The following is a 26,261-nucleotide window of genomic DNA, read 5'->3' as shown; positions in this document are numbered from 1 at the left end:
ATTCTCTAAAATATACACTCACATTTGAGTTCATATGAGCCAATATGGTTATATCTTTGTTTAGCATATGAAAACAATGCATTACTAGACACAAATAAACTCATGATAAAAACTAAACACATACACACTTTTGTACTTTCAGGAAGTATGAATCCTGAAATGGAAAAAGAAATAAAAAAGAAATATTGTAAGCGGTGAGCCATCTATTTTCTTTCATATTATTTTAGTTGCAAGGGACGCTGTCCAACATCCCAACATAAAGTAGCTACTCTGTTTTCAAGAGCTTGCAGTTGCTCCCAGCATTACTGCCATAACGAAAGAGGTACATCCACTGTGCAATGCAACAAATTAAAATTATACCTTATTCTCAAAAGGCCCTGCTTTAACAGTACTGTTGGGAGACCCCTCTGCCTCTATGAGGATGCCCAGGAGCATTAGAGAATACAAGCCAAGACAATACACAGCTAGATTCATAAGATGATAATCCCGTATTACAATACAAAGCCAGGAATCATGACTTGTCTCTCAATGCATCAAATGCTTTAGAAACTCTAAAATGTCTCCATTTTTTTTAATGGTGCTTTTAACTTACACAGAAGTCTTTGCATGCCTTGTCGTCTGATGATTCAGTGATGCAATTGTCTAAAACTAACTTATAGAGACCAAGAGGAGAAGGGAAAAAAGCATTTCAGTGCTTTGTGACAACACGTGAAAACATTTAATAATAAAAGTGTTATGCAACCATAAAGCAGATTTTCCAAGCTCAGATAAAAATAATTTTTTTCTTCAAAAGTGTAGGACAGCAATTCCAAATGACACAATGAGTCACTCAGATGCTACAATATGGACAAGAACTGAAATAGCTCACAAAAATTAAAAGTGCAATTAATCTTTCCAGTTCAAAAACCCCAAATTCAAATGCACATCCAAGCTAAAGTTTCAGGCTCTATGAAAAAGAATCATGTAGTAAACTATTCCAAAACCTCCCTTTTCAGGCACATCCCTTCACACAATTGGGAGGTTTGCCGGCTTATGCAGACTCTTCATTATTGATTGATATGCATTTATTACATTCAGCTGAGAAATGTGCAATATACTGTGGTTTTCATGTATTGTTGTGACTTTTTATTACCTTCTCATGCTGGCTTTATTCATTGACTGCTACCCACATTGCATGCATTTTGGATTTAATTATTATTTCAGTTAACCACTATAGACATTCTGATTCCAACTGATACGTTACAGATGGTCAAAGGTTTAGTTTTACTTTACTCACACAAGGCTCTAAGACAAGGTATAAAACAGATTCTTTTACATGTGATCCAAACCTATGTTTATTTAATCCCAAATTAAATTGTTCAGTATTTAATCTTACTTTCAAACATTCAGGAAGATATTCAACCATCTCGATTAGAGGACATTTATTTGTACTTGAATGGTGAGAAAATGTTACAACAGTCTCTTCCCATCTGAAAAAAACCAAGTTGAGTGGGCTTAGAATATTTTTGTCGTAGAATATTATAAATAAAATCAAATTAAATTAAAAAGTTATAGATAATTTGAAGGAAATTAGGAAAGCATTTGTTAAATATTTCATGGATTTATACAGGAAAGGAAAGGGGAAAATATAGAAATAGGTAAGTATTTGAAAGAGAATAACCTACCAAAAACCAAAGAGGAGAAATTAATAGATCTGAATACATCAATAACATCTCAGGAAGTGGCAGAGGCAATTAAACAGGCAAAAGCAGGGAAATCGCTGGGTGAACAATGGGAGCTCACCCAGTTGCGGGGATTCAAACCGCCGACCTTCTGATCGGCAAGCCCTAGGCTCTGTGGTTTAGACCACAGAGCTACCCGCGTCCCCTAGAATTTGATATAGGAACAGATAAATTATTAAAGGAGGAGCTCCCCCCGGTGAGGATTGGCCTCACAGACAAAAATAATGTTCCCCGTCCTGTCTCACAGAGAGAAGTGTGGAGAAAGATATTCAAAATTCCTCTCTAACCAGCTACTTTTTCCACGGATAACGTTTAAGAGAAAGAGCAATACAAATTCATGGGGGAAAGCAAATGTGTATGGTACAGAAATCAAACTGTTAAAATGGTATGGTAGACACACAGTGTGAAAAATAATAAATCTCTATGCTAGATATTACATTGTTGGGTATCAGGTGCTTCTTACCTTTTATGTAAGATGACAGTGTTTACGACATCTTTCCGCCCATTGTGTATGGCTTCGTGAAGAAAAGAAGCCTCGTTTTTGTTCAAGAGTACTTTGGCACTGTCATCAAGAAGCAGTCTAACGGCTTTGGCATGGCCTTCTCTGGCAGCAAGATGGAGGGCCGTGTTCTTTTCCACAAGGATAACATGTCAAATAGAACAGTCACATATTTATTTCCCATTTACGATGACCCCGTCCCACAGGGTGAGGGTTGCTTAACCTTTCCCAACCCACCACATGTTTTGCCTAATTAGTAAATAATGTGCATATTGTGCAGGTTAGTCAGCCAAGATTTGGGGAACTGGAATATGGCTGCCCTTCTGCAGACTTATATGCCAAGTAGTACAATGGGGCTACTCCATAATACTTTTATTATATATTGCTAAAGATTGCGTAAGACTTACCCCTTCTTCATCCACTTTATCTGTGCACTTCACATTAGTATTCAAAATTATCTGCATTGTGCGCGTATACCCTCCAAATGCAGCATGGTGCAAAGCTGTCCAGCCTTTATAATCACTTTCGAAAAACAGATTGAAATAAATCAGAACAAGGTATTGCCATGTTATTACATACTGTGCTTTACTATAATTCCCTGACCACATTTTTTTTTTTTTTTTTTTTTTGGTCTACGTTCAGGCTGTTACATGGATCTGGAAAAAGCAAAATCTTAACTACTATGTAAGTGCTTTGTGTAAAAATACATGGCACTGTGATTTCCAACTGCAATATTAATATTTTGTATAGTGTATTTCAAATTGAAGAATAACTGGTACATTATGAACATGAATACAGCCCTGATCAATCAAGGTGGCACTCTGACAGACCTGGCCATTAATGTGAGGACAGAGGTGACAAATATAGGTCCCTCTTTCACACCACCAAAAAGGTGACCAGAACTGACAGCACCGGCATTATGGACTGGCAATTATAGCATGCCAAGCTACATTTAACAGCTGATGGAAATATGTGAAAGTTCATCTCATCTCTATTGCATGACCCCTGTCAAAATCCCTGGAGAGCCGGTGTCAATCAGTGTAAACAACACTGAGTTAAGTGAATCAATGGTATAGGAGACAGTATTCTATATTCCTATGCATGCCTCCATTAGCTACCCAGAGACACTGCTCAGTTATTGATCACACAATTATCTTTGCATCTTTGTCAATGAATTAAACACAAAATATATCACTTTTTTTGAACAGGGTTCTTTTCTTGATAACTCAGATTATTCTAAGGCTATGCATATCTAATATAAGCAAGTTACTTTACATTTCTATTGTTAACTTGAGGGGGAGGGAGAGAGAAAACAAAAAACTTACCAGAGGAAGAGGGCACCTTTCTTCAAGAGAAACTGCACTACCTTCTCATGACCATTCTGAGCAGCCAAGTGCAGGGGAGTCATCCCTTTCTTATCTCCTTCGTTCAAGAGCCTGGTATCTACCATATCACGGAGGAGTCGTTGACAGGTGTTGATACGCCCATAGCTACATAAAAAAAACAATAAAAAAAACCCAAAACTTTTGTTGCATATACTCATGATGACATCAGGAATGTGAAACAGCCAATTAGGGAGGACATAGGCTTACCTAGCTGCAAAATGCAAAGGAGATTTCTTATCTCGGCTTTTAGAACAGATGGAAACGTTCAGTTCGAGGAGGCTGTTCACTGAAAGGGGAACCCCCTGCCTGCATGCATAATGTAGAGGAGTGCACCCTTCGTTATCTTCATCCGTTACGAGATCTTTAATATGCTTCATCTGCTACATACAAAGAGTACAGCACATTAACAGCACCTTATGGAATCTGCCTTTTTGCAAAACCCATTTTGTATTTAAGTCCTTACTGAATTTTCGCTAAAGAAACATAAGACAACTCAGGCAACAGAATCAGAATTAAAAAAGAAATACTTGCTTCTATCAAATTGCAATTATTATTATTTTAATGAAAGAATGTTATGCTTCGGGGGAGATATCTAGGAACCTTTATTAAAGAGACAGCATGGCAGAAAATCTATGAGCCAAAAAAGTTTTTCTCACTTGAAAGAGACTCAATCCAAGATTCTGTTCAGATGGTACATGGCTCCTCAAAGAATTAAGTGAATGTGATTAGCAGCCGGAAATGTAGTAGAATGTATTATAACACATTTTCATTGAACACTGAACATTTTGGAGGGTTTTAGACTGAAATATTCACAGTGTACAGGGCACCCAGGCGCCGGGCTCTCAAGGGCGCCAGGCTGAGAGTCTGGGGCCTGAGAGTTGAGTCTGGGGAAGAGCCTGCCTGTCGGCTGGAGCGCTGTGGGCAGCTCTGCACCACGAGTTCAAAGGCAACCGAGCCAGCGAGACGCTGAGGCGGCTGGCCGGCTCCGCCTTTCTACGTTCCTGGGACTGGGCAACCTGGGGGGGGGGGCACCGGGCGGATCTTTGCACCCCGGCGCCGCATATGCTTAAGACAGCCCTGACAGTGTACATCTTAGAAGGCAATGAATTGGGTCAATAAGAAGTTAAGACAGTTGATACTCCATAAACACAATAGCTTTCCATAAAGTATCCTTATATTCTTTGCTACTATAGACAAGGGCTGCATTCACATAGAAGTTTATTCCATTTTCCAACATTAACTATTAATTTACACATTATATTTGAGCTTTTATAAAATGTAAAGCTTCTATAAAATGTAAAGCTTCTTCTGAAAATACAACAGAATACAGCACAAGTTTAGCACTCATTTCTGTGTTCCAGAAAAAATCTCTTTGCAAATAAGATGAAAATGAGTGCTAAACTTTTGCTACATTTCACTATATTTCTGGAAGTAGCTTTTACATTTTATAAAAGCTCAAATAAAATGCAGAAGTAACCATCAGGAAAATGGCATAAATTGCTGTGTGAATGTAGCCACAAAGTGCACTTCCACTTTGAACTTAAATATGTTTCCTAGTATATGTATGCTGAATATTTTACTGCCCCAGCTGAGGTGTTGGTGAAAGGTATGCAATTATAAATGTGTCAATTACAGAAAAAATAAAAAGTTCTATTTTACCTCTAATCCTCTGTATTTCTTTCTCTTTCTAAAATGTGAATGCATTTGTGCAATGTTTCGTGGCACCAGATCTATGCAATATTTCATAGAATGAAATATTTAAACAGCTATGTTGTATACTAAGAGCAAAATGCAAATGTAAACAATTTTTATAAGCATATTCTGAAGAAAATGAGAGTAATATTTCTCAAACACTGTGAATTAGTGCATGAATCTAACATACATAAGTAGATGCTTCTTGTACCTTTAAAAACTGTTCATTCAGATGTTTTAATCCTCCAGGATGTAGTACTGTTAGATGCAAAAAATTACGACCAAGATGATCTTTTAATTCTACATTTGCTCCTAAATAAACATAAAGAAAATTAGCAGAGATTTCAAAGCTGATGACCTCTAATAGGCATGTGCTCATTTAATAACATTGTTCATAATGCATTTTTTTTCTTATCTTGTACCTTTTGATAGTAATAAATTCACAATTTTCCATGATGCACAATAAGTAGCAAGTAGTAGTGGAGTTCGACCTTCAACGTCAACACTATCGATCTTTGCTCCCTGCAATTAAAATTCCATTAAACTGTATGAATGGTTGTAGGTAATTAAATTGGAAGTCTACTATAGATGCGTTTTTGCTTTGAAAAGCTGTAGCCTATTTTCCACTTAAATCAAGTGGGCTTCTAAAATGCATATTAAGCCAATACTTAACTAAAACATCACAAAATAGCACACAAACATTCAAGTCTTCCAGAACTCTTATTCAAGCTAGATAGTAAACAAGTGAGGGAGGGGGGAAATAAAAAACTTGGCTGGTTGTAACACCCTACGTATGCATCTGATCAGAGTCTTCAGGCAGAATGTGGGTGGAGGTGGCAGACATTCAGATGAGAATTTTTTTAGGTATATGCAGGTATCAGATTGCACAAAGGTCTGCTAGGAAAGAGAAACATAAGCAACGGCTGATTCTCCACCTGTGGATTTACAAAAAACAGCTGTTATTCAGGTCTGTCTCCATCTCCAGTGACTGACAGCTGCAGCTTCCAACCAAAGAAGCGATTTACTAGGGCTGTCCAATCACAGTGCTTTTGGAATGAATATTCAAGTAAAATAACCAGAACTTGTTGTCCAATACTCTTTTGCAGATTGACTCTTCTAGGACCAGCAAAATTAACAGATCTGTGAACCTGGTGGTTGTGTTTTGCTTATATGACCTTCTTATTCTAATCTGGACCAGCCTTTTCTAAAATCTAATTCCCTTGGACCCCTTTTCTTTTTTATTCTTTTTGTTTGTGTCTGTATTTCATGATTAGCAATTTCCTTTCATCCCATCACACCCTAGCCCTAGTTACATTTGATTTAAGTTTGGTGTTAAATATTTGTAGGTCTGTATATCTCTGAGTAACAGTATAGTATCTGTTTGACTCTGTACTTTGTTTTGTGTTATGCACAGAAATACACACAGCTCTACATCAGGATACACTTTCAAACTTCAGTAATATCATCCATTTTGACAAGGATGAAACAAAAACACGGCAAAGTTCATGTCACCAAAGGCAGTTTTTGGAAGGAAAGGCAAAAGCAAAGGTGGTTTGAAACGGTGACTAGAAAACAGTGGTACCTTGGTTTTCAAACATAATCCATTCTGGAGGTCCGTTTGTAAACCGAAACAGGTTGTAACCCAAGGAGTGCTTTCGCCAATGGGGCCTCCAATTTATTTATTTTTAATAATCCCCCCCCCCCCCCCGAAATGGGTTGTAATCCAAAAAATAGGTTGCAAACTGGGACACTCACTTCCAGGTTTGTCGTGTTTGTAATTCAAAACACATACAATACCACTGTATTGATGGTGATGATGACGATGATAGCAACAACAATTTATAGGCAGTTGCTTTCACTGGATCCCACCGATTCTGACACTGTAATTTCCAATCATGTATTATATAGTATCGAAGTTACTTCTACACATATAGCTGCCCCACCCTCCGTATCCATTTGTACTTGCTAAACAGGAAATTAATTTTTTTAAGTATGTATTTCATGCATGTTACTATGCAACCTGATAGTAAAGTTAGCACAGACCTTTATTACCATTATAAACTCAATTAAAATTAAATATTTACCATTGATATCAGATATTCTGCCAAGTCATAGTGATCAAACAATGCAGCCCTATAGGAATAATGAAAAGCAAACCAAGTTGTTAAAATAAAAACACAATGGTATTAAGTATAAAGCATTATGATTTTCTTTGACAGTCTGAAATAGCTGTCTGTTGCGGACTTGGCCATTATTAGAGGTTTCCCATGTGCAACTGTTGTGGTATTTCCCTGTTCTTGTTCATGGCGGCGACAAGGAAATCCCCTTATTGGAGATCTCCCTTCAAAAACTGAAAACATCCTGCATACAAAATGCTTTGGAGATGATAGATGAGGGAGCACATTCCAACCTGTTCCCCCCACTTTAAATATGACCTCTTCAAATATACTCGGAAATAAAGTAGAATTAGGCAAAGGCCTCACCTGTGAAGCAATGTTTCCTTATTTCCATCTAATGCATCAACAATAGGTTCATCGCCTGCATAAGATGACATCATCAGTTTAAGAATTTCAGTAGCTCCTTGTGTGGCAGCAAAATGAAGAGCTGTGCATTTGTCACTCTAAAAGTGGGAACACAAAGCACAAGAAAGCCTTACAGTTATTCCCATTCCTATGCAAATGTTTAAAGGTTTTCCATAATAGTCCAAAACTCCCCATTGAAATTTAGAACAAGGGTCTTGGTCAAATTCCAACTATCATTTTGCACATTGGTCTTCCAAAGGCCAATATATAGCACAAGCACTTCCTATTACAGCCATACAGGTAAAGGTACCCCTGACCATTAGGTCCAGTCGTGGCCGACTCTGGGGTTGCTTTACTGGCCGAGGGAGCTGGCGTACAGCTTCCGGGTCATGTGGCCAGCATAACTAAGCCGCTTCTGGCAAACCAGAGCAGCGCACGGAAACGCCGTTTACCTTCCTGCTGGAGCGGTACCTATTTATCTACTTGCACTTTGAGGTGCTTTCGAACTACTAGGTTGGCAGGAGCAGGGACCCAGCAATGGGAGCTCACCCCGTCGCGGGGATTCGAACCGCCGACCTTCTGATCGGCAAGCCCTAGGCTCTGTGGTTTAACCCACAGTGCCACCCGCGTCCCTACAGCCATATATACATACATACAAATGATCAGGGCTGGACCATCCTTGATGTGGGGTGGGCTGCTGCCTCGGACAACAGAGGACCAAGAGGCTGTGCCCTTGTGAGCATGCCCACAGTGGCATGGCAAACACACTCCCATTTCTCCTCAGGCAGCAAAAAGAGATGCAATGCCCCTGCAGGTTATTATTTTGAAGTATGGAAACAAAAACTAGCCTCATACCACATAATGAGCTAATGTAATGAGTTTGCTGTGTGCACTATGTTGTCTACATCTTCAGTCAGAAATCTGGGTGGAACTAGACTGTGCTCCTACTGGGGAAAAGCACTCCCAGAACACAGTTCCTCTCAGGGGATGTCCCTGCACATAGCAGGGGCGATTTTTGCCAATTCTCTTCTCCCACTGGAATCCCAGTCCCACCTCCCATACTGTTCCAGAGGGCTGGGGGGCCTCCACAATAGTGTGCGGTATGGCACTGGCTACTGCAGGGAGAGCAAGGAATTTGCAGAAAACACCCCCTTCTCTGCACTGGCAGGATTCCTTCCATCATACTCAAAGTACATGGTGAAGAGAGGGAGCCTTTCCATTCTTTAACTTTCTTGCACAGTATATTTAAATAAACGTGTGTTTTGTTAGCTCTTACCTGCTTCAAATCAATTTGGGCTCCATATTCAATGCACATTTTAATCATTTCCAAGTCTCCACTTTGAACTGCCAGATGAAGAGGACTACACTTTCCATTATTAGTAAAATTGATGTGATTTTTAGGGGAATAGCCTAATTCTTCACCTTAATGATTAAAAAATAGATGGTTACAAATAACAGGATATCATATATGACAAGAGGTAGAAACAAAAACTTCCTCCCCATTTTGCAGCATATTCATTTTGCCAAAGCATCTTCTGATGTTGCGACAGATTTATGCAACTGTATTTAGTTATGACTATAAAGTAATAAGTATAATCAATTAAATAGCAACCTAATTCATGCACCTGATTAGATTTTGTTAAGCTTACAAGGAGAAAAGCAGATGCATAAGTTTTTGTGAGGCTATGGGCCAATAAGAGATTTAGATCAGGGCTTAATCCCCAAAATATTACCTCAATATATTGAATATACATTTAAATAATCAGTTCAAATAATATTTAATAAAATACTATCTTATCAAATCCTCGCTTGATTTGCCTTACAAAGGAATATTACAAGGATATCTTCATATAACTGATAATTTCAACGATGACATAAGAAATGTGTGATCTGAATTCAGGTTATAGTTTTAAGAAACAGGACTTGGTGAGTCATGCTTTGAATGAAATAAATATTGATGGAATATTGTAAAATGTATTTACCCTTCTTTATGATAATCTCCATGCATGTTTTTGCACCAGAAAATGCAGCTGCATGGACTGGCATACATCCTAAACTGTTTGCTTTACATATTTTAGCACCATTTTTTATCTGCAAGAGAATTATCCAATATTAAGATGACAGTTTCTTAAACAGTTCACAGATTGAATACTTAGAACATATTAAGCACTTACGTATTGATTTCAAAAGGATGATAGACACATGTAACTTCATTTGGATCAGAACTGGCACCTGTGAAAGGCTAAAGCCAATGGGTCAGTAGCTGGGACACTAGCAATGACTGGAGATGCTGACACTTGGGACCTATCAGTGCCTCTCTCATTAAGAGATGGAAGATTACCCCAAAGGCCTCTTCAATGATAAAGGGGCAGGGAGAGTCATAGTCCATAGGCTGATGGCCATGGCAGCAGATTCTAGAAGAGTGTGACTCTCACTTTTTTTGCCCTTCTAGGCCTTTACTTTTGGGAATAAGAAAGTCTGGTGGACTTCAAGTTAATAAAACCTCAGAATTCATATGAAAATTGCAGGTGAAAACTTGCTGACAACAAGCAGGGACTAGCAAGGAAGTAAAAGTCCACCTGCTGTTCTCTTCACCTAATGTTTTATCACACAAATTTGTTAGGGCAAACTTTTGATCCTTCTTTTCAAAAAATAAGAGCTTCTAATTTTATGATAGGTTCCACAGTAGATGCCTATGACCAGCTCCTTGATGCCACATCTAACAATTAACATGTGCAATGCTTATACACATAACTTGCTACAGTATATAAAAATATGAAAAGGCAAGAGAACCACATTCACAGACTCACAGAGAAAGGCAAACAAAAAAGTAAATAATTTTCTGCACATACCAGAAGTTTCAGTGCTTCAGTATTATCTTTATAACATGCAAGTAATATGGGTGTGTTCCCGCTCTCTCCTTCCAGGTTCACATCTGTAGCGCTGTGTTCGACGAAAATCTAAACATTAAAATTAAATTTAAAAGTCTGGCTCTTCTGTCACATCATTGCTGTGCTTATCTCAGGAGTAATAAGTAGAACACACCTCTGTCAGAACATCCATGTAATTATTGGCAGACCCACTCTCTTTCCCCATAGGTAACTCCAGAGCAACTGTCTCAGGCACAGGCCACCTGACATGTGTTCTAGTGACGGGCCTGGGCCTTTAATTCTGTGTGCAGCTAACGTACAGCTCATGGAAACTTGCCTAGATATAGTTACAGATAGGTAGCCGTGTTGGTCTGCCATAGTCAAAACAAAAAAAATTCCTTCCAGTAGCACCTTAAAGACCAACTAAGTTAGTTCTTGGTATGAGCTTTCGTGTGCATGCACACTTCTTCAGATACACTGAAACAGAAGTTGCCAGATCCTTCTATATAGTGAGAAGGTGGGGAGGGGTATTACTCAGAAGGGTGGTGGGAATGGGTGATTGGCAGATAGCTGTGATGAGCCTGTTTCGTGCATGCACACGAAAGCTCATACCAAGAACTAACTTAGTTGGTCTTTAAGGTGCTACTGGAAGGATTTTTTTTTGTTTTGCCTAGATATGTTTTCTCCACGCCATTCACAAGACCTCCCACTGCATTCTGAAGCCACCTGGAGCCTCACATGTATCATTTGATCCTAGAGGTTACAAATAACTGCATGAATGATGGCTGTGAAGTGTTGAAAAGAATCAGCCTTTTGACTCCTGCCTACCAACACAGGTTTCATTTCCATGCATGTGGCCCTTGAAGGATTGCTTCTGAAGGATTGTAGCCCTTGACAAAAAAAAGTTTTCCCCACCCTGGCTCTGTGTTGTGCCTTCAACAGTTTATCTCCATACTGTATTTCAAAAAACTTCATTATCACAGGTGGATTTAGGATTCTGCCTCATTGGGTGCCGAGCCTAGGGGGCGCCACAGGGCATCACAACTGTGACGTAGTGAATTGAGCAGAACGGAAAGCAAGAGGTGGGGGAGTGCTGAATTTTGGTCTTGCACACGGCACCACTGAAATTTGAAAGACCAAAGTCCGCTTCTGCCTGCAGATCAAGCTGCTCTTAAAATATGAAGAATAAGTCCGTAAATCTACTGAGCTACTGTTTCTCTGCTTCATCTTGCAGCCAGTGAGATGAGGCATTTATCCTCCATGAGATAGTACAGCATGCTGTAAAATCCAGATTTTAAATCACTAATATGTCAGCACAAAATTTTCATAAATTTTAACTTACAGTTAGATCATAAGACTACCTTATTATTTGGGTGTGGGGCTCTTAAGAGTTTATTGAGACTTCCACAAAGAAGAAAAACAAGCAGAGAAGCAATAAAAGCTTGGAGCATATTTACCTACATTTGATTACATAAAAGCAAAACAAGTAGACAACAGAAAATCTTCTACAAATGTACAATCCATAACACACAAACAAATAAACACTAAGTGAAGCAATCCGGCAACCATCACAGAAGTAATCAACCAGCCAAGCTGGTTGGGAAGGGTGTGTGTGAATTAACTCAGGACTCAATTACATAGCTGCAAATAAAACCTTTTAAGTGTGTTGGAAAGTGCAAAATACAAATGTGACACTAGATGGCGACAGTAAGCTATGCCAAATTCAATGTATTTTTCAAAACTTTTTTTTAAAAAAGCATTTTTACAACACTTTTTATATGTGTGTATAAACCTCACTCAGCCCATAATATTAATTACTCCACCCCCACTTTGACTTGGGCATGATTGTGTATATGTGCGGCAAAAGGAAATAAATAGATTTGAACCCGTAAATGGAGGGAGAGAGCTGGAAAGTCCTCATGGCTCACGAGGAGACCCTCTCTGGAGCCTGAAGAGGATGTCAATAAGGGTGCAGGAAGCCCTGAAGAGACCAGAGGCACAGCAGGGATTTGTTGAGGCTGCTCAGCCTCCCAATCTAAAAGCTGTTGTGTGGGATACCAGAGCCATATTAGCCTCTTTCCCGCATGCCCTTCAGTGACTTGCCAGCCAAAGATCTTCCATTCTGAATGTGGAGATTTTTGGATACAGTATTTTGGTATGGATTGAAGATAGAGTGGCAGAGAAGGCATTTAAAGGGCATTTAGAGGGTGTTGCCCACTTTACACAATTTCACTTCTGTGTGCACGGGCCCAAAACGTAACCACTGCATAAGTGGGAGGGATGGGGAAAGGCTGTATATATTTTGGAAAGCGATTTGTCCATCTGCCCTCCATAGGTTCATCCACCTCTCAAGACATCATCACTGTACTCAGTGTGATGGTTCCTGAGGTGGTGAAAATGGGGTTCGTCACCATTTAGATGCTGGGAGCCATTTTGAATCAAGATGGCAGACCCAAACACAACTTTGGTATGGCTTTGTTGGCATAGGCTTGGCTGCCTCTTGAGATATCATAGTCAAACTCAGCATGAGGGTTCCTGCAGCGGGTGCGGTGGTCTTCATTGATGCTCGGATGACATGTGCCGTTTTGAATCAAGGTGGTGGACCAAAACATGACTTTGCCCAATTTTCGGTGGGATGGGTTCAAACTCACAAACTGCACTATCCATTTTAATATCAAAATATTTTCAGAGCCGGGCAGTCTCCCCTAGTCACTCTATAAAACTGCATGAGCTGATGGAAGAAGCCATTCATACATATTTAATAAAACAAAACCATTTCACATAGAAACCGCTTTACTATTCACTTCTCATTGGCAAGTGTATGAACTTGGAATGAAACTTTACCTTAACTAATTCATTGTGAAGGCACTGCACAGCCAAGTGAAGTGGAGCCATCATACTGGAATTAAGAATGTTTGGGTTAGCTCCTTTGCTGAGAAGTAATTTAACACTTCCAATCTGGGATTTTTTCGTGGCCCAATGCAGTGGTGTGTTTCCAGAGCAGTCAGTCACATTTAGCACTAGGCCAAAGGGTAAGAAAACAGAGCAGATGTTATATCACACTTGTATGATGCACACAATGACTGATATTAATAATCATAATGTTTTAACAAAAATAGTAACTGTAAATGCAGATGTTAGATTAATTAGCAAGTGCCAACCTTTATTCAGCAGATTTTGTCCCGTATCATTTGCATACTGTAAATTTAAGTCATAAAATCTAAATGAAAGTGTGTGATACACTCTTAAAAGTGCAGTTAATGCCTTTTCTACTTATCTGTACTTGTAAATGCATTCTAATTGTCTGCTTTTTTGAGGCCAGCCTGTTATTGATCTGCTGCTTCCAGGGTATGACACAAAGATGTGCTTTCTACAATAGGATATAGCCATCTGAAAATAAATCCAGTAAGTAGAAGAGTATAATTCCAAATGCAAAAGTGACACACAGGTGCTTTTACATGGGCTATGTTCCTGTCAAAGTCATTTCCTAAATGTTTTTCCTCTCAAAACAGACACAGTACCTAAAAGCCTAGCTGTACTATGTCACCAGAGAAGGGGAGAAAACAGGAGGAAGGAGAATTGGGAAGATAGTGCTGGTGCAATTGCCAAGTCACATGACACTGAAATGTGCTGAACTGTTGCGGTCATGTGGGCTGTGTTCGACTGCATGGTAAAGTGATCATGCATCTCAGACCCAGTTTTTCAATGGGCACGGGTATTTTACAGAATTACCAGAACGTTTTTAGGTGTAGATCAGTAATAGCAATATACCTGCAGACTCTTAAATAAAAAAATCACTAAGATTACCTGGTTGATCAGAAAGTAAGAAAAGTCTTGCTGGATCAGACCAAAGGTCATTTTAGTCCAGCATCCTGTTTTCACAGTGGTCAAACACTGTGGGAAGTTCACAAATAGCTCACTCACCTGTTTGTGTTCCCCATCAACAGGTATTTGGAGGCATACTATCTTTGGAGGCAGAACAGCGAGTAGACACTGACAGCTTTACCCAACATGAATTTATATAAACTTATTTTAAAGCTGTCCCAATTTGGTGGCCATCACTATCTTGTGGTGGTGAAATTCAGTTTAACTATGTGCTGTGTGAAGACACACTTCCTTTTACCTGTCCTGAGTCTTCCAACATTCAGCTTCATTGGATTCTCCTGCATTCTGGTACAGTGAGAGAGGAAGAAAATTTTCTCTCTACCCACTTTATCTACACCATACATATCCACAGTTAAGTCACACTCAAGAGTAGACCAACAGAAACAAATGAACAAGTAAATGAAGCCCACTGATTTCAGTGGGTCTCCTCTGAGTATGGCTAGTTGGATGCCAGTCTCTGTTTGCTATTTGATGGCCAGAAAATTACTAGGCACTTCCAACTTCCCCAGAGAAGTTCCAGAGGTGGCACAAACGAAATTTAGTATTATATGGAGGACTGGATACAGATGTCATTTTTGTTACCACTATTTACAGCATAAAAGTATCTCAATAGACGTGAAACAGAATGGTCTGGGGGGTCTAAAGAGCTACTTTAGATATGGCCAAGAACTTGAGCATGTCCATCTCTACTTTTCAGTTTTTTTCTCTGAACTGCAGAAAACATTTAACTGCTTTTAAAAGGCCCCTCAGTTTTAAAAGCGGTTAATCATGTGCTATAGGGAGCTGCTCCTCAAGAAACACATAAGTTTGGACATGCAGATCTAGGGCAGTATCCAATTAAATAGTTATACTAATGCAACAACTTTTAGCTGTGCAATTTAACTTTTCCGCCTCTCCTCTCCGGTGTAAACCACAGTGCCTCCTAAATCTGTTCTGGTGCTTCCCTCAACCCTCCAGAACAGATTTAGGGGGCACAAGGCATGCATGTTGTTCTTTGCGCGTGCACGCACACAGCAACCTGAAACTACAGACCATGGAGGTGCACATTCAAAATTCTATGTGAGCCCTTGTGATGTCACTGTAAATGAGGAGCTCAATCTGCTAGCAAAGTGGTAAAGTAATGAGTTCTCAGCCTGTGGAAACAGACTCAGGTCTGCATGTGCAAGCATTGCTGCAGCTGCCCTGAAGGTAGAATGCCCTGAACAGAAGACTGTTATGGCAGCTTTGGATGAGGACTATTGTTCCACAGTGGAAGAAGGTTGCTTTGCACTCATGAAACCAGACAAAGACACAGAAATTTGTCCACAGATGACTAACCCTGAGAATGGAATTGCACACAAATATTACTTGGGTGCTCACCACTACAACTGCTTTTTGAGGTGGGCAACATTCCAATAAGCTATAAGCGCATCTCCTTTGCATCACACGCTCCTTTCACCAGTCACCAGAAGACCTACCATTGTCACCTGAGTGCCACATGGGTACATAAGCAGAGAGAAATGTCCTCTGTGAGGCTGATGCCTCAAGGCAACGCAGCAAGAGACAGTGAAAACATTTAGTAGACCTACATATGGTAGTGTGGGGATTTGTTGTGAAGAGGCACACACAAAGGTAATGTGGTCTCATTAATTAATGAAGTAGCTGCTATACTGTGTGGTTATCAAGTTATGTGGATTGTGGAATCTACAAATTTCAGGCTGCGGGTGTTCTGCTCTGATATGTTGCCCCCTAGTCTCTGCATTCAGAACTGTTTCAACTTTCCCCATTGTTGATCTGTTAGTAAGGGATCTAGCCTTTTCTCATCATCTATATAGTTTATTTTGCATCAGTCAGTTTCCATTATGGATTAATCCGTTTTCTTCAGCTGATCATCTGCACTTGTGCTCAAGCTATTAATAAAGTCAAAACATGATACTATGGAATGAATATGAGTTTAGTTGACTGACTAGATACACATCCCAACATGCTGAGACTAGAACACAAGACTTCTCCCATGAAATTTTGTATGTGCTGATCAATAGATACATGCTTTAAAGTAATAATAATGATTTTTGTCACCTTCAGTTGAAGAACCATCTATAATCATTTGCATTAGCTCAAGTTGACCTCCTGCTGCAGCATGATGCAATGGAGTGGCATTTAGCTCATCCAGTTTCTTAAGACCATCCCGATTCTTCTTAATGAAGCTTCGTAGTCTGCAGGTACTTCCATCTGAGATCACCTAATTTTTGATTATTATTTTTTAAAAATGCAATAATATTGATTTTCAAAGAGAATGTAGTACTGAAATGCCACATTTTATAGACATACTGGATTGGTATACTGGTTGGCTGTTTGTTTTCGGGATACCTTGGCACCTGCATGCTAATTGCTTTTAATCTAGTAGAGCCAGAAGCTAAAAGTTAACAAAATTGGATTACATTTGTATGAATCATCTTTTAATCTAATAAAGGAGAGTGCAGAAGAGGGGGGCCCAAGATGATAAAATTTGTGGAAACCAAGACTTATGAGGAACGGTTGAAGGACTTGGATATGTTTTGCCTAATATATCTAAAGGGCTGTCACATGGAAGATGCAGAAAGCTTGTTTTCTGCTGCTCCAGAGGGGAAGACCCAAACCAATGAATTCAAATGACAAGAAAGGAAATTCTGACTAAACATTAGGAAGAACTTTCTGACAGCAAGAACTGTTGGAACAGTAGAACCGACTACCTTGGAGGATGTTGGGCTCTTTTTCACTGGAGGTTTTTAAACAGAGGTTGGATGGTCATCTGTCAGGGTTATTTTTAGCTGTTATTCCTTCATTGCAGGGGGTGGACTAGATGACCCCTTTCAACTCTACAAGTCTATGATTCTATCCCACTTATCTTTGTTCAGGAGACAACTTTTCCTCCAGGCTCACAGGACAGCAAATGCAGGGTTCTAGTTTTGGCTCAATTGATTGAGCTGTATTAGCTCTGAAAATATCATAGTGTGGTGCTTACCCACTCTACAACCTAATTTTTAAAACAAGAGATAGCATCAAAGAATATGGCTATTTTCTCTCCAGCAATGCTACTTGCATTCATTACATGGGAATAGTACATTATGGCATATGAACCAGAGTGTGGATATGATGAATATATGGGGGGGGGGGACCTGTTGTGTGTTTTGTTTTTTTCCACATGCAGAGAGATCCTAAGACCTATATTAACCTTTGGATCAAGGCCAACGAAAAGAGTAAAAAAATTTCACAATATCAGCATATCTGATGCTTGTGAGTCATAGGAAATTACCAGATTAATTTGAGCTAGTTGTGATATTGCTGTTAAAGGCAACACAAAACAGAGTAGCAACAGGTAACCCTTAAAACGTGTGCTTTTTAAACTACATAAACTGAACTCAAAACATCCTACAAATTCATTCCATTCTCATCCATTCTTCTCCATTCTACATAAATAGGTTTGTTTGTTTTAGAAGAACCATAGAATTGTAAAAGGTAACCTAGTCCAACATTCTGTCCCAAAGGAGGTTTTAGAGAAGTTTTAGATCCCAGAAACAAGTACATTCCCAATACATGCATCATTTTTAAGAGTTGAGTTTTCAGCATCCTGGACTTCTTGGCCAGGGTACTGAAACTGCCTTTGGACCATCACTTTGTGCACTTAACATGTTTACCAGGAAGAGATTCAACAGGTACAGAGTCTGCCAGTATGGAGGTGCACCAAAAGGAAAACTTTGGCCTGTTGAATTTTCGACGGATCTTCCTCCATGGTTAATCCTGGCAGGAAAAGAGGCTCATAACCCAAGGACCCAGACACTCCAGAACAGGATTTCCCCAGAAGCACAGATCTGAAGACACTTCACACCTGCTCCCGATAGCCCCGCGATGCGCGGCTGCTTCAGGCTGCAATCTTATACCCCCCTTAACCTGGACTTTAAGTCCTGCCGAACTCGCGCGGCGCCAGGCGCTTTACCTTAAACACATCCTGCGAGGCGACCGAGGCGGCATCGGCTTCGCACACGACCCCTTCGTAGCAGGTGTCCTGCTTGCTCTGCCCGGACTGAAACAGCTTCAGGAAGGCGCGCCTCATGGTCTCGCTGCCAGTCCGTCTCCCGCGGCGACCTGTGGGAGACACCAGAAGGAGCCATGTGTGCAGGGGAAAGCCCAGCCCGAGAGAGCAGCAGGAGGAGGAGGAGGGACGGGCGAGGTGCGCCCACCCACAAAAGAGGAGGCGCGAATGGGGCGTCGTCAGGCGGAGCCGGCTGCACGAGGAAGAGGCGTGAGGAAAGGCCGAGAGCGAGCGGCGGGCTCGTGGAAGAGATTCCCGCCTCCGGAGTTGAGGGAAAGCGGCCAGAACAGGGGCGGCGGCGGCCTGAGGGGCTCGCCGGTGCGCTCGCCTCGCGAGGCTGAAGCGGCCTCCGCTAGAACAAGACTCGACCGCCGAGGGAGGAAGTTGGCGCCTCAGCTGAGGATTGGGGCCCCTCTCGGCTGTCCGCCGTGGGGTCGATGTGGCGACGTCCCCACTTAGACAGACGCTTTTGTGCTGCTGCTTCCCCTCAGGAACGAGCAAGAGCATTTAGGCCGCTACCCAGAAATTTGCGGGTTGGACTCGCTAAGGGCACGCTCGCAAGGCCAAAAGAACCTAAACACCGGCAGCCTAGTATGTTTCCTATTTATTATATAAAGCCCTGAATAGCTATTAACAACCTATTTACTTTTTAAGTGCCAATTTTATATGTCCTGAAGAAGATACAACCTAAGGCTGAGCGGTTAACAAACCCCTCACGGGGACCAAAACAACGCAGAATGTAAACTGTAAAAGCCACATAATTATAAATAACAGAGGCAGCTTTTTAAAAAGTAAACTTTTTAATTTTTAAAAAGATAAAACTAGCAAGGGAATTATTTGGTACGGCACTCTAGAAACACCAGAATATTCTCATTGTAATTAAGCAACAAAAAGTATAATGTTAATCTACAGCTTTAGTAAAAAGAAATTTTAAAAAAAGAAAAACTGCCTAATGCTTGCCCATTTTATAAGGGAAGGTTGAAGGAAACAACAGGGTATGGTTTTCCTAGCAAAGAGAAGACTTGAGGGCAGTGGGATAGTAAAGAATGAGCTGGGTTGCAATAGCTACAACTAAGTGATAGGGCTCGACATGAAGTGGGGTAGGTGTTTTCCCCACCCACCCCCTGCCCTGGCTGGATGCCACTTGATCCTAGGTAGAACAGCAGCAGTGAGAAAGTTGTGTGAGAGATGCTGGAGTCAAGAGGCAGAGAAAAGTATGCTCAGTTCTGTGCTTTGGGGCTTCCTTGGAAGCATAACAGAAGCTATATATATATATAAAATAAAATTTATACACTGCTTGATTTTTTTAAAAAAAAAACCCTCATAGATCTTGTTAATGCTCTCAGCTCCTCCATCCTACACTCAGGCTCTGTATATGTGTAAATGAAACCTCACATCCTAAAGACACAAAAGTCTGTGCTGTGTTGACCATCATTCCAAGGAAGTCAAACTCTGGAAAATGCTTGGAAACCCTGGAGTCTCTACCCACTCAGAGATTGGGCTGGCACATAACATTATGTAGAATTTATTATTGAAGCTGGGAAAACAAATCTCTTCTGTCCAGCAGCAGCAGACACTAAATACGTCACCACGAACACAGAACTATGGTTCCTTCAGAATTCTGCCCTCGATGACTTTATTATGTCCAGGGCTTTTTTTCCCCAGCTGGAACTGAGTTCCAGCAGCTCCCAGTGGGTGCCATTGCCATTATAAGAGAACAAGGGAGGTGTTCGTGGTGAGTTCCAGCATCCTTTTTTTCTAGAAAAATAGCACTGAGTATATCCACATATGTGCTTGTATTTTTATTTCCACTGCAGGGGTTCATGGCACGTTCAAGAGCGTGCTATTTATCTGGGAAACAGTGCTAAAGAGCAGGGGTCAGCAACCTTTTTCAGCCGTGGGCTAGTCCACCGTCCCTCAGACCATGTGGTGGGCCAGACTATTTTTTTGGGGGGAGGGGAATGAACAAATTCCTGTGCCCCACAAATAACCCAGAGATGCATTTTAAATAAAAGCACACATTCTGCTCATGTAAAAACACCAGGCAGGCCCCACATATAACCCAGAGATGCATTTTAAATAAAAGGACACATTCTACTCATGTAAAAACATGCTGATTCCCGGACCGTCTGTGGGCCGGATTGAGAAGGCGATTGGGCCACATCCGGCCCACGGGCCTTAGGTTGCCTACCCCTGCTAAAGAGGAACCATTTCTTCTCTACTCCCAATCAATAACAGGCACATACACCACACAAACATTTTTTAAACTCAAACTTCTCCTACAACTATGTTTTGACCTTTAAAGGTTATGGATGGACTTCCGGTCGGTGCCAGCGCTTAATGGCGGTCCTACCTCCGAGCTCCGGAGAAGGACTGCTCCGCAAGTTCGGGTCTTACCCGCTACGGCGAGTGGGGGACCCCTAAAATCTCAGGCGCGGAAGCCTGAGAGCAAGGAGACTCGGTGGGCACCTTTGCGCCCCCCGGTACTGTGAAAGAGCCTTTTTAAAGGCTCCGGAGCGGCATCGGGAGTGAGCGCGGTGCTGAGAGTCGCTACCCAGCCTGCGGAGTGAAGCCGCGTCGCCATTAGCGGAGAGCGCCGATTCCTTCCTGAAAAGAAAATCTGGACTGGATTCCCGTGAGTAAGAAGGGAAAAAAAATCAGGAACCTTTAAAAATAGAAAATTTGGCTGAAAACGGGAGGGCAAAAAATAAGGAAGTCTGCCCCCCCCGGACTGCAGGAATTTAAAGCAACGAAAGACCTCGCTGCAGTTATTAGAAACTTAGTTGCGAACTGTCAAACCTGAGCTGTCAAAAGTATCTCTCCCCTCCAGATTGGCAGGAGAAGGGGGAAAAAAGACAGTCTTGTGAAGATACTTTTAATCTAAAGGGAAACAAAGTTTTTCACTGCTCTGATCCCCGGGACGACCTGCCAGGACTTAACACCGGGAAAACTGTTCTTTAAAATAACTTTGAAGTGGATATAGACTATACCTTAAATGGTGAAAAAATTTTAAGACATTTAAGATTTGAATGGGACTCTGTTACTGACATTGGACTAACCAAATTTAAATTGGAGAAAAAGTTTTACAACTTTAATGGCGGACTTGAGATTTTCTACATCCGGCTTTCTGTCTCTTTGTTGTTTCTAACTTGGAAACTTTTAACTGCTCCCTCTTGAGGGCTAAGAGGGAAAAATTGTAAAGTAACTGACTAATAGTGGGATTTTCCATTGCAAGTTTTTCCTGTGAGAACGGCCTTGGGATATGAGTGGCACGGCAGAGGAGATAAGAACCAGATCTAAAGCTAAACTAACACAAAAGAAAAGAGGTTCAATCTCTGGCAACACAGTGCCTGCACCGGACAGTGTGACAGTAGCATCAATGGAATCTATGACACAGGCACTGCTTAAAATAAATCAATCCCTTGAGGCCTTAACAAAGCAATCTACAGAAAATTCAAAGAAATTGACAGAACTTACAACAAGATTGGATCTGAATACCACATCAGTGGCAACAAATACAGAATCTATAAATAGACTGATTCAGGAATCTTCAGAAACAAGGAAAATTGCAGAGAGTGCAAAATCTGTTGCAGGTGAGACACAGGAAAGACTTGTGCCGATTGAGAAAAAGGTGAATGAACATGAAGCGGCCCTTTCCTTACTGGAATTACAACGGAAAGAACGAAATCTGAAATTTAGACAGGTTCCAGAGAAAGAAGAGGACAATCTGGCGGAATTTCTCACAGAGGCAATTCTGGAAAATTGGCAAGGAGATCTGGAGGAAGATGAAGTGGGGATAACAACTGCTTTCAGACTTGGTAGAAAGCAAAGCAAGAAGTCAAGGGATTGTCTGATTACCTTTAGAACCAAAGAGGAAAGAGACAAGATACTGAACCTTCACTATCAAAAAGATTTGGTGATTGGAAACATTCAAGTCCAAATCTTTAAGGACATCCCTAAATACATCTTGGAAGTGAGGACTTTTTATAGAGACCTTGCCAATTTGCTGAGGAAGAACTTCATACCCTTCAGGTGGGAATTCCCACAGGGGTTGTCCTTTAACTACAAAGGGAAGAAAGTAAGAATAAGAACAGTACAGGAGAAAGAGTACTTTTTGGAGAGAAACCTAGAGGACCTACAGAAAGGTACGGTGGACCCGGCAAGAGAAGGACAAGGATTAACATCAGAAGGAGGAGGGCTAACGGACATTGCAAATCTATCATTTGGACTACAACAACCGCCAACTGAAGAGGAAGAAAAACTTGGAGCAGTCGGAGGATCAAACATCTAACAAACAAAATGTCTCTGCAACTTCTAAGTTGGAATTGCAACGGTTTGAACCATCCCAGAAAAAAACGACAGGTTTTCCACATTTTGAAAAGGGAACAACTGGATCTGATATGTTTACAGGAAACTCATATAACTAGAGCACACAGGAAATTGTTGGTGAACAAAAGACTGGGACAAGAATTTATATCTTCCGATAAAGTAAAAAAGAGAGGAGTAGTGATTTATGCAAAGGAAAAATTGGACCCAAAATTAAAATTTAAGGATGAAGAAGGAAGATACCTGGCAATTGAAGTACAGATCCAGGGGGAAAAATATTTGATAATTGGAGTATATGCACCAAATGATGGGAAGGCAGAATTTTTCAAGAAGTTGCATGAGACCTTACTAGATTATCTCGACTCCAAAATAATAATGATGGGGGACATGAATGGAGTGGTTTCTACAAATATGGACAAGGCACAAAGACAGACAATATCTAAAGAAGGAAGACTACCAAAGACTTTCTTCGAGATGACGGAAAATATGGACTTGATTGACATCTGGAGAACAAAGAATCCTCTCGAGAGAGAGGGAACTTTTTTCTCGGAATCTAAAATGACATGGACGAGAATCGACCAAATCTGGGTATCTAGTGTGATGGCTACAAAGATTAAAAAAGTAGAAATCTGCCCAAAAACCTGCTCCGACCATAATGCCGTAAAGATGGAAATGAAAATGACAACAACTGGATCCTTTAGATGGAGAATGAATGACTCCCTATTTAGAGAGGAACAATTCTGTATAAAGGCCCTAAAGACATTGAAAGATTACTTCGAGATAAATTTGAGAACAAATGTGGAAAAAAGAACAATTTGGGACGCGAGTAAAGCCGTGATGAGAGGCTTCCTGATACAACAGAATTCAATCAAGAGGAAAAAGCAAAATGAAAGGAAAGAAAGAATTTTAGAAAAAATGAAGGAAGGAGAAAAGAAACTGAGGTCAAAACCAAAGTCTCAAGAAATTTTGAGAGAGATAAAACATTATCAGACGCAATATATGGAACTGACAAATCAAGAGATAGAATGGAAAATTAAACAAATGAGACAAAGGACTTTTGAGTCTGCAGACAAGTGTGGGAAGCTCCTTGCATGGCAATTGAAAAAGAGGCAAAAATTGAATACAGTTACTTGTTTGGAGATAGAGGGAAAGAATGTTCATAAGCCAAATGAGATAAGTAACTGTTTTCAAAGTTTTTTTAGGAAATTATATACACAAGGGCCAGTAAACGAACAAGAAATAGAAGAATTTCTTAAAAATTATGGACTACCGAAAATTCCAGAACAGGGCAAGTTGATTTTGAATGAGAAAATAACAGAACAGGAAATAGAGGAGGCCATTCAAAAGGCACAACTGGGAAAGTCTCCAGGACCAGATGGACTGACGGCTAGATATTATAAAGCTTTGAGAGAAGGTTTAGTGCAACCACTGAAAGAAGTTTGCAATGAAATATTGGAGGGGAAAAAGGCACCTGAAACGTGGAAAGAGGCCTTTATCTCACTTATACCAAAGACCGAGACTGAAAAGAACCAGGTCAAGAACTACCGCCCGATATCATTATTAAATGTGGATTACAAAATTTTTGCAGACATTTTAGCAAAAAGACTGAAGAAAGTATTGACAGGTGAGATTCATAAGGATCAATCTGGCTTTCTCCCGGGAAGACACATGTCTGACAATGTGAGGAACATAATAGACATTGTGGAACTGTTGGAAATGAACATTAACAGAAAAGCGGTTTTGATTTTTGTGGACGCGGAGAAAGCCTTTGACAATATTTGTTGGAGTTTTATGAAAAAGAATCTCCAAGGGATGGGGGTAGGCCAAGGTTTTGAAAATGGTATAGGTGCAATTTATTCTGAGCAGAAGGCAAAGCTAATTGTGAATAATGTGGTAACGGAAGAGATAGCTATAGAGAAAGGAACACGACAGGGATGCCCTATTTCCCCCCTACTTTTTATACTGGTTCTGGAGGTTTTGTTAAATATGATTAGAAAGGACCAGTTGGTTAAAGGAATTCAGGTCGGAGTGAGAGAGTATAAATTAAGGGCATTTGCAGATGACCTAGTTTTGACTTTGCAACAGCCAATCACTAGTACAAAAAGAGTTTTAGAACTGATCGAGATATTTGGTCAAGTTGCAGGATTTAAGTTGAACAAACAAAAAACTAAAGTCTTGGAAAAAAACCTAACAAATGAAGAAAAAGAGACATTCCAGAATGAAACAGGTTTGGAGATAGCAAAAAAAGTGAAGTACCTGGGGGTGAATTTGACATCGAAAAATGTGAATCTTTTTAAAGACAATTATGATAAATGTTGGACAGAAGTTAAGAAAGACTTAGACATATGGTCAAGGCTGAAACTTTCCTTGTTAGGCAGAATTGCTGTTATCAAAATGAATGTATTGCCTAGAATGTTATTTCTGTTTCAGACATTACAAATAATAGACAAGATGGACTGTTTCAAGAGGTGGCAGAAAGACATATCGAAATTTGTTTGGCAGGGCAAAAAGCCAAGAATAAAATTTAAGACATTAACAGATGCGAAAGATAGAGGGGGTTTTGCCCTGCCGGACTTAAGACTTTACTATGAATCAGCAGCGTTTTGCTGGTTGAAAGATTGGCTGCTCCTCGAGAATACAGACATTTTGGATCTTGAAGGATTTGACAACAGATTTGGTTGGCATGCATATATATGGTATGACAAGGTAAAATTGCATAAAGGTTTTAAGAACCATATGGTGAGGAAAGCTCTGTATAATGTTTGGATTAAGTATAAAGACCTGTTTGAAAGTAGAACCCCCAGGTGGTTGTCACCAATGGAACCAAAAGAGGTGAAAAAATTGAATATGGGTTCTAATTGGCCTAAATATTGTGAAATTATAGAACAAGATGGTGAAAATGTAAAATTGCAGAGTTTTGAGAAACTGAAGTTTAAGGTGAGAGATTGGTTACATTATCGACAGATAAATGAAGTATTCAAACAGGACAGAAAGAAAGGCTTCCAAGTGGAGAAGTCAAAATTAGAAACAGAACTGTTAGAACCCAATACTAAAAATTTGTCAAGAATGTACAACTTGCTGTTGAAATGGAATACTCAAGATGAAATGGTGAAATCTAATATGATTAAATGGGCACAGGATATTGGGCATGACATTGAACTTGCTGACTGGGAGCAGTTATGGACCACTGGTGTTAAATTTACGGCATGCAATGCCTTAAAAGAAAACATTATGAAAATGATCTACAGGTGGTACATGACTCCTGCTAAGTTAGCAAAGATCTATCATTTGCCCAACAACAAGTGTTGGA

General features: G+C 40.3%; 2 protein-coding genes across 5 annotated transcripts in view; one reads left to right on the top strand and one right to left on the bottom strand.

Moving 5' to 3' along the window:
* The window catches only part of TRPA1 (transient receptor potential cation channel subfamily A member 1), a 44,838-nt gene that overhangs the window by 12,916 nt on the left and 5,661 nt on the right, over window positions 1–26,261 (bottom strand). The window contains exons 2-17 of one of the 4 annotated variants that reach the window (XM_077932912.1): window positions 18,530–18,678; window positions 16,633–16,795; window positions 13,534–13,709; window positions 10,672–10,779; window positions 9,802–9,910; window positions 9,096–9,241; window positions 7,781–7,917; window positions 7,382–7,430; window positions 5,720–5,819; window positions 5,509–5,609; window positions 3,813–3,985; window positions 3,546–3,710; window positions 2,628–2,742; window positions 2,185–2,351; window positions 1,376–1,469; window positions 593–652 (exon numbers count right to left, since the gene is read on the bottom strand). In XM_077932912.1, the coding sequence (XP_077789038.1) occupies window positions 593–652; window positions 1,376–1,469; window positions 2,185–2,351; window positions 2,628–2,742; window positions 3,546–3,710; window positions 3,813–3,985; window positions 5,509–5,609; window positions 5,720–5,819; window positions 7,382–7,430; window positions 7,781–7,917; window positions 9,096–9,241; window positions 9,802–9,910; window positions 10,672–10,779; window positions 13,534–13,709; window positions 16,633–16,795; window positions 18,530–18,646 (1,980 nt within the window). In that variant the 5' untranslated portion in view covers window positions 18,647–18,678. Of the gene's footprint in view, window positions 1–592; window positions 653–1,375; window positions 1,470–2,184; window positions 2,352–2,627; window positions 2,743–3,545; window positions 3,711–3,812; window positions 3,986–5,508; window positions 5,610–5,719; window positions 5,820–7,381; window positions 7,431–7,780; window positions 7,918–9,095; window positions 9,242–9,801; window positions 9,911–10,671; window positions 10,780–13,533; window positions 13,710–16,632; window positions 16,796–18,529; window positions 19,035–26,261 lie in introns of those variants that run through there. The other 3 variants (XM_077932913.1, XM_077932911.1, XM_028736708.2) reach the window with 3 other exon arrangements.
* KCNB2 (potassium voltage-gated channel subfamily B member 2) overlaps window positions 19,073–26,261 on the top strand; it is a 233,625-nt gene continuing 226,436 nt past the window's right edge. The window contains exon 1 of the mRNA XM_028736710.2: window positions 19,073–19,216. The gene's annotated coding sequence lies outside the window, so the exon portion shown is untranslated. The remainder of the gene's footprint in view (window positions 19,217–26,261) is intronic.

Source organism: Podarcis muralis, chromosome 8, assembly GCF_964188315.1.
Source record: "Podarcis muralis chromosome 8, rPodMur119.hap1.1, whole genome shotgun sequence".
In the NCBI taxonomy this organism is placed as follows: Eukaryota; Metazoa; Chordata; class Lepidosauria; order Squamata; family Lacertidae; genus Podarcis; species Podarcis muralis.
Note: the sequence above shows the minus strand (reverse complement) of the source record. Positions and strands in the feature narration are given on the sequence as shown.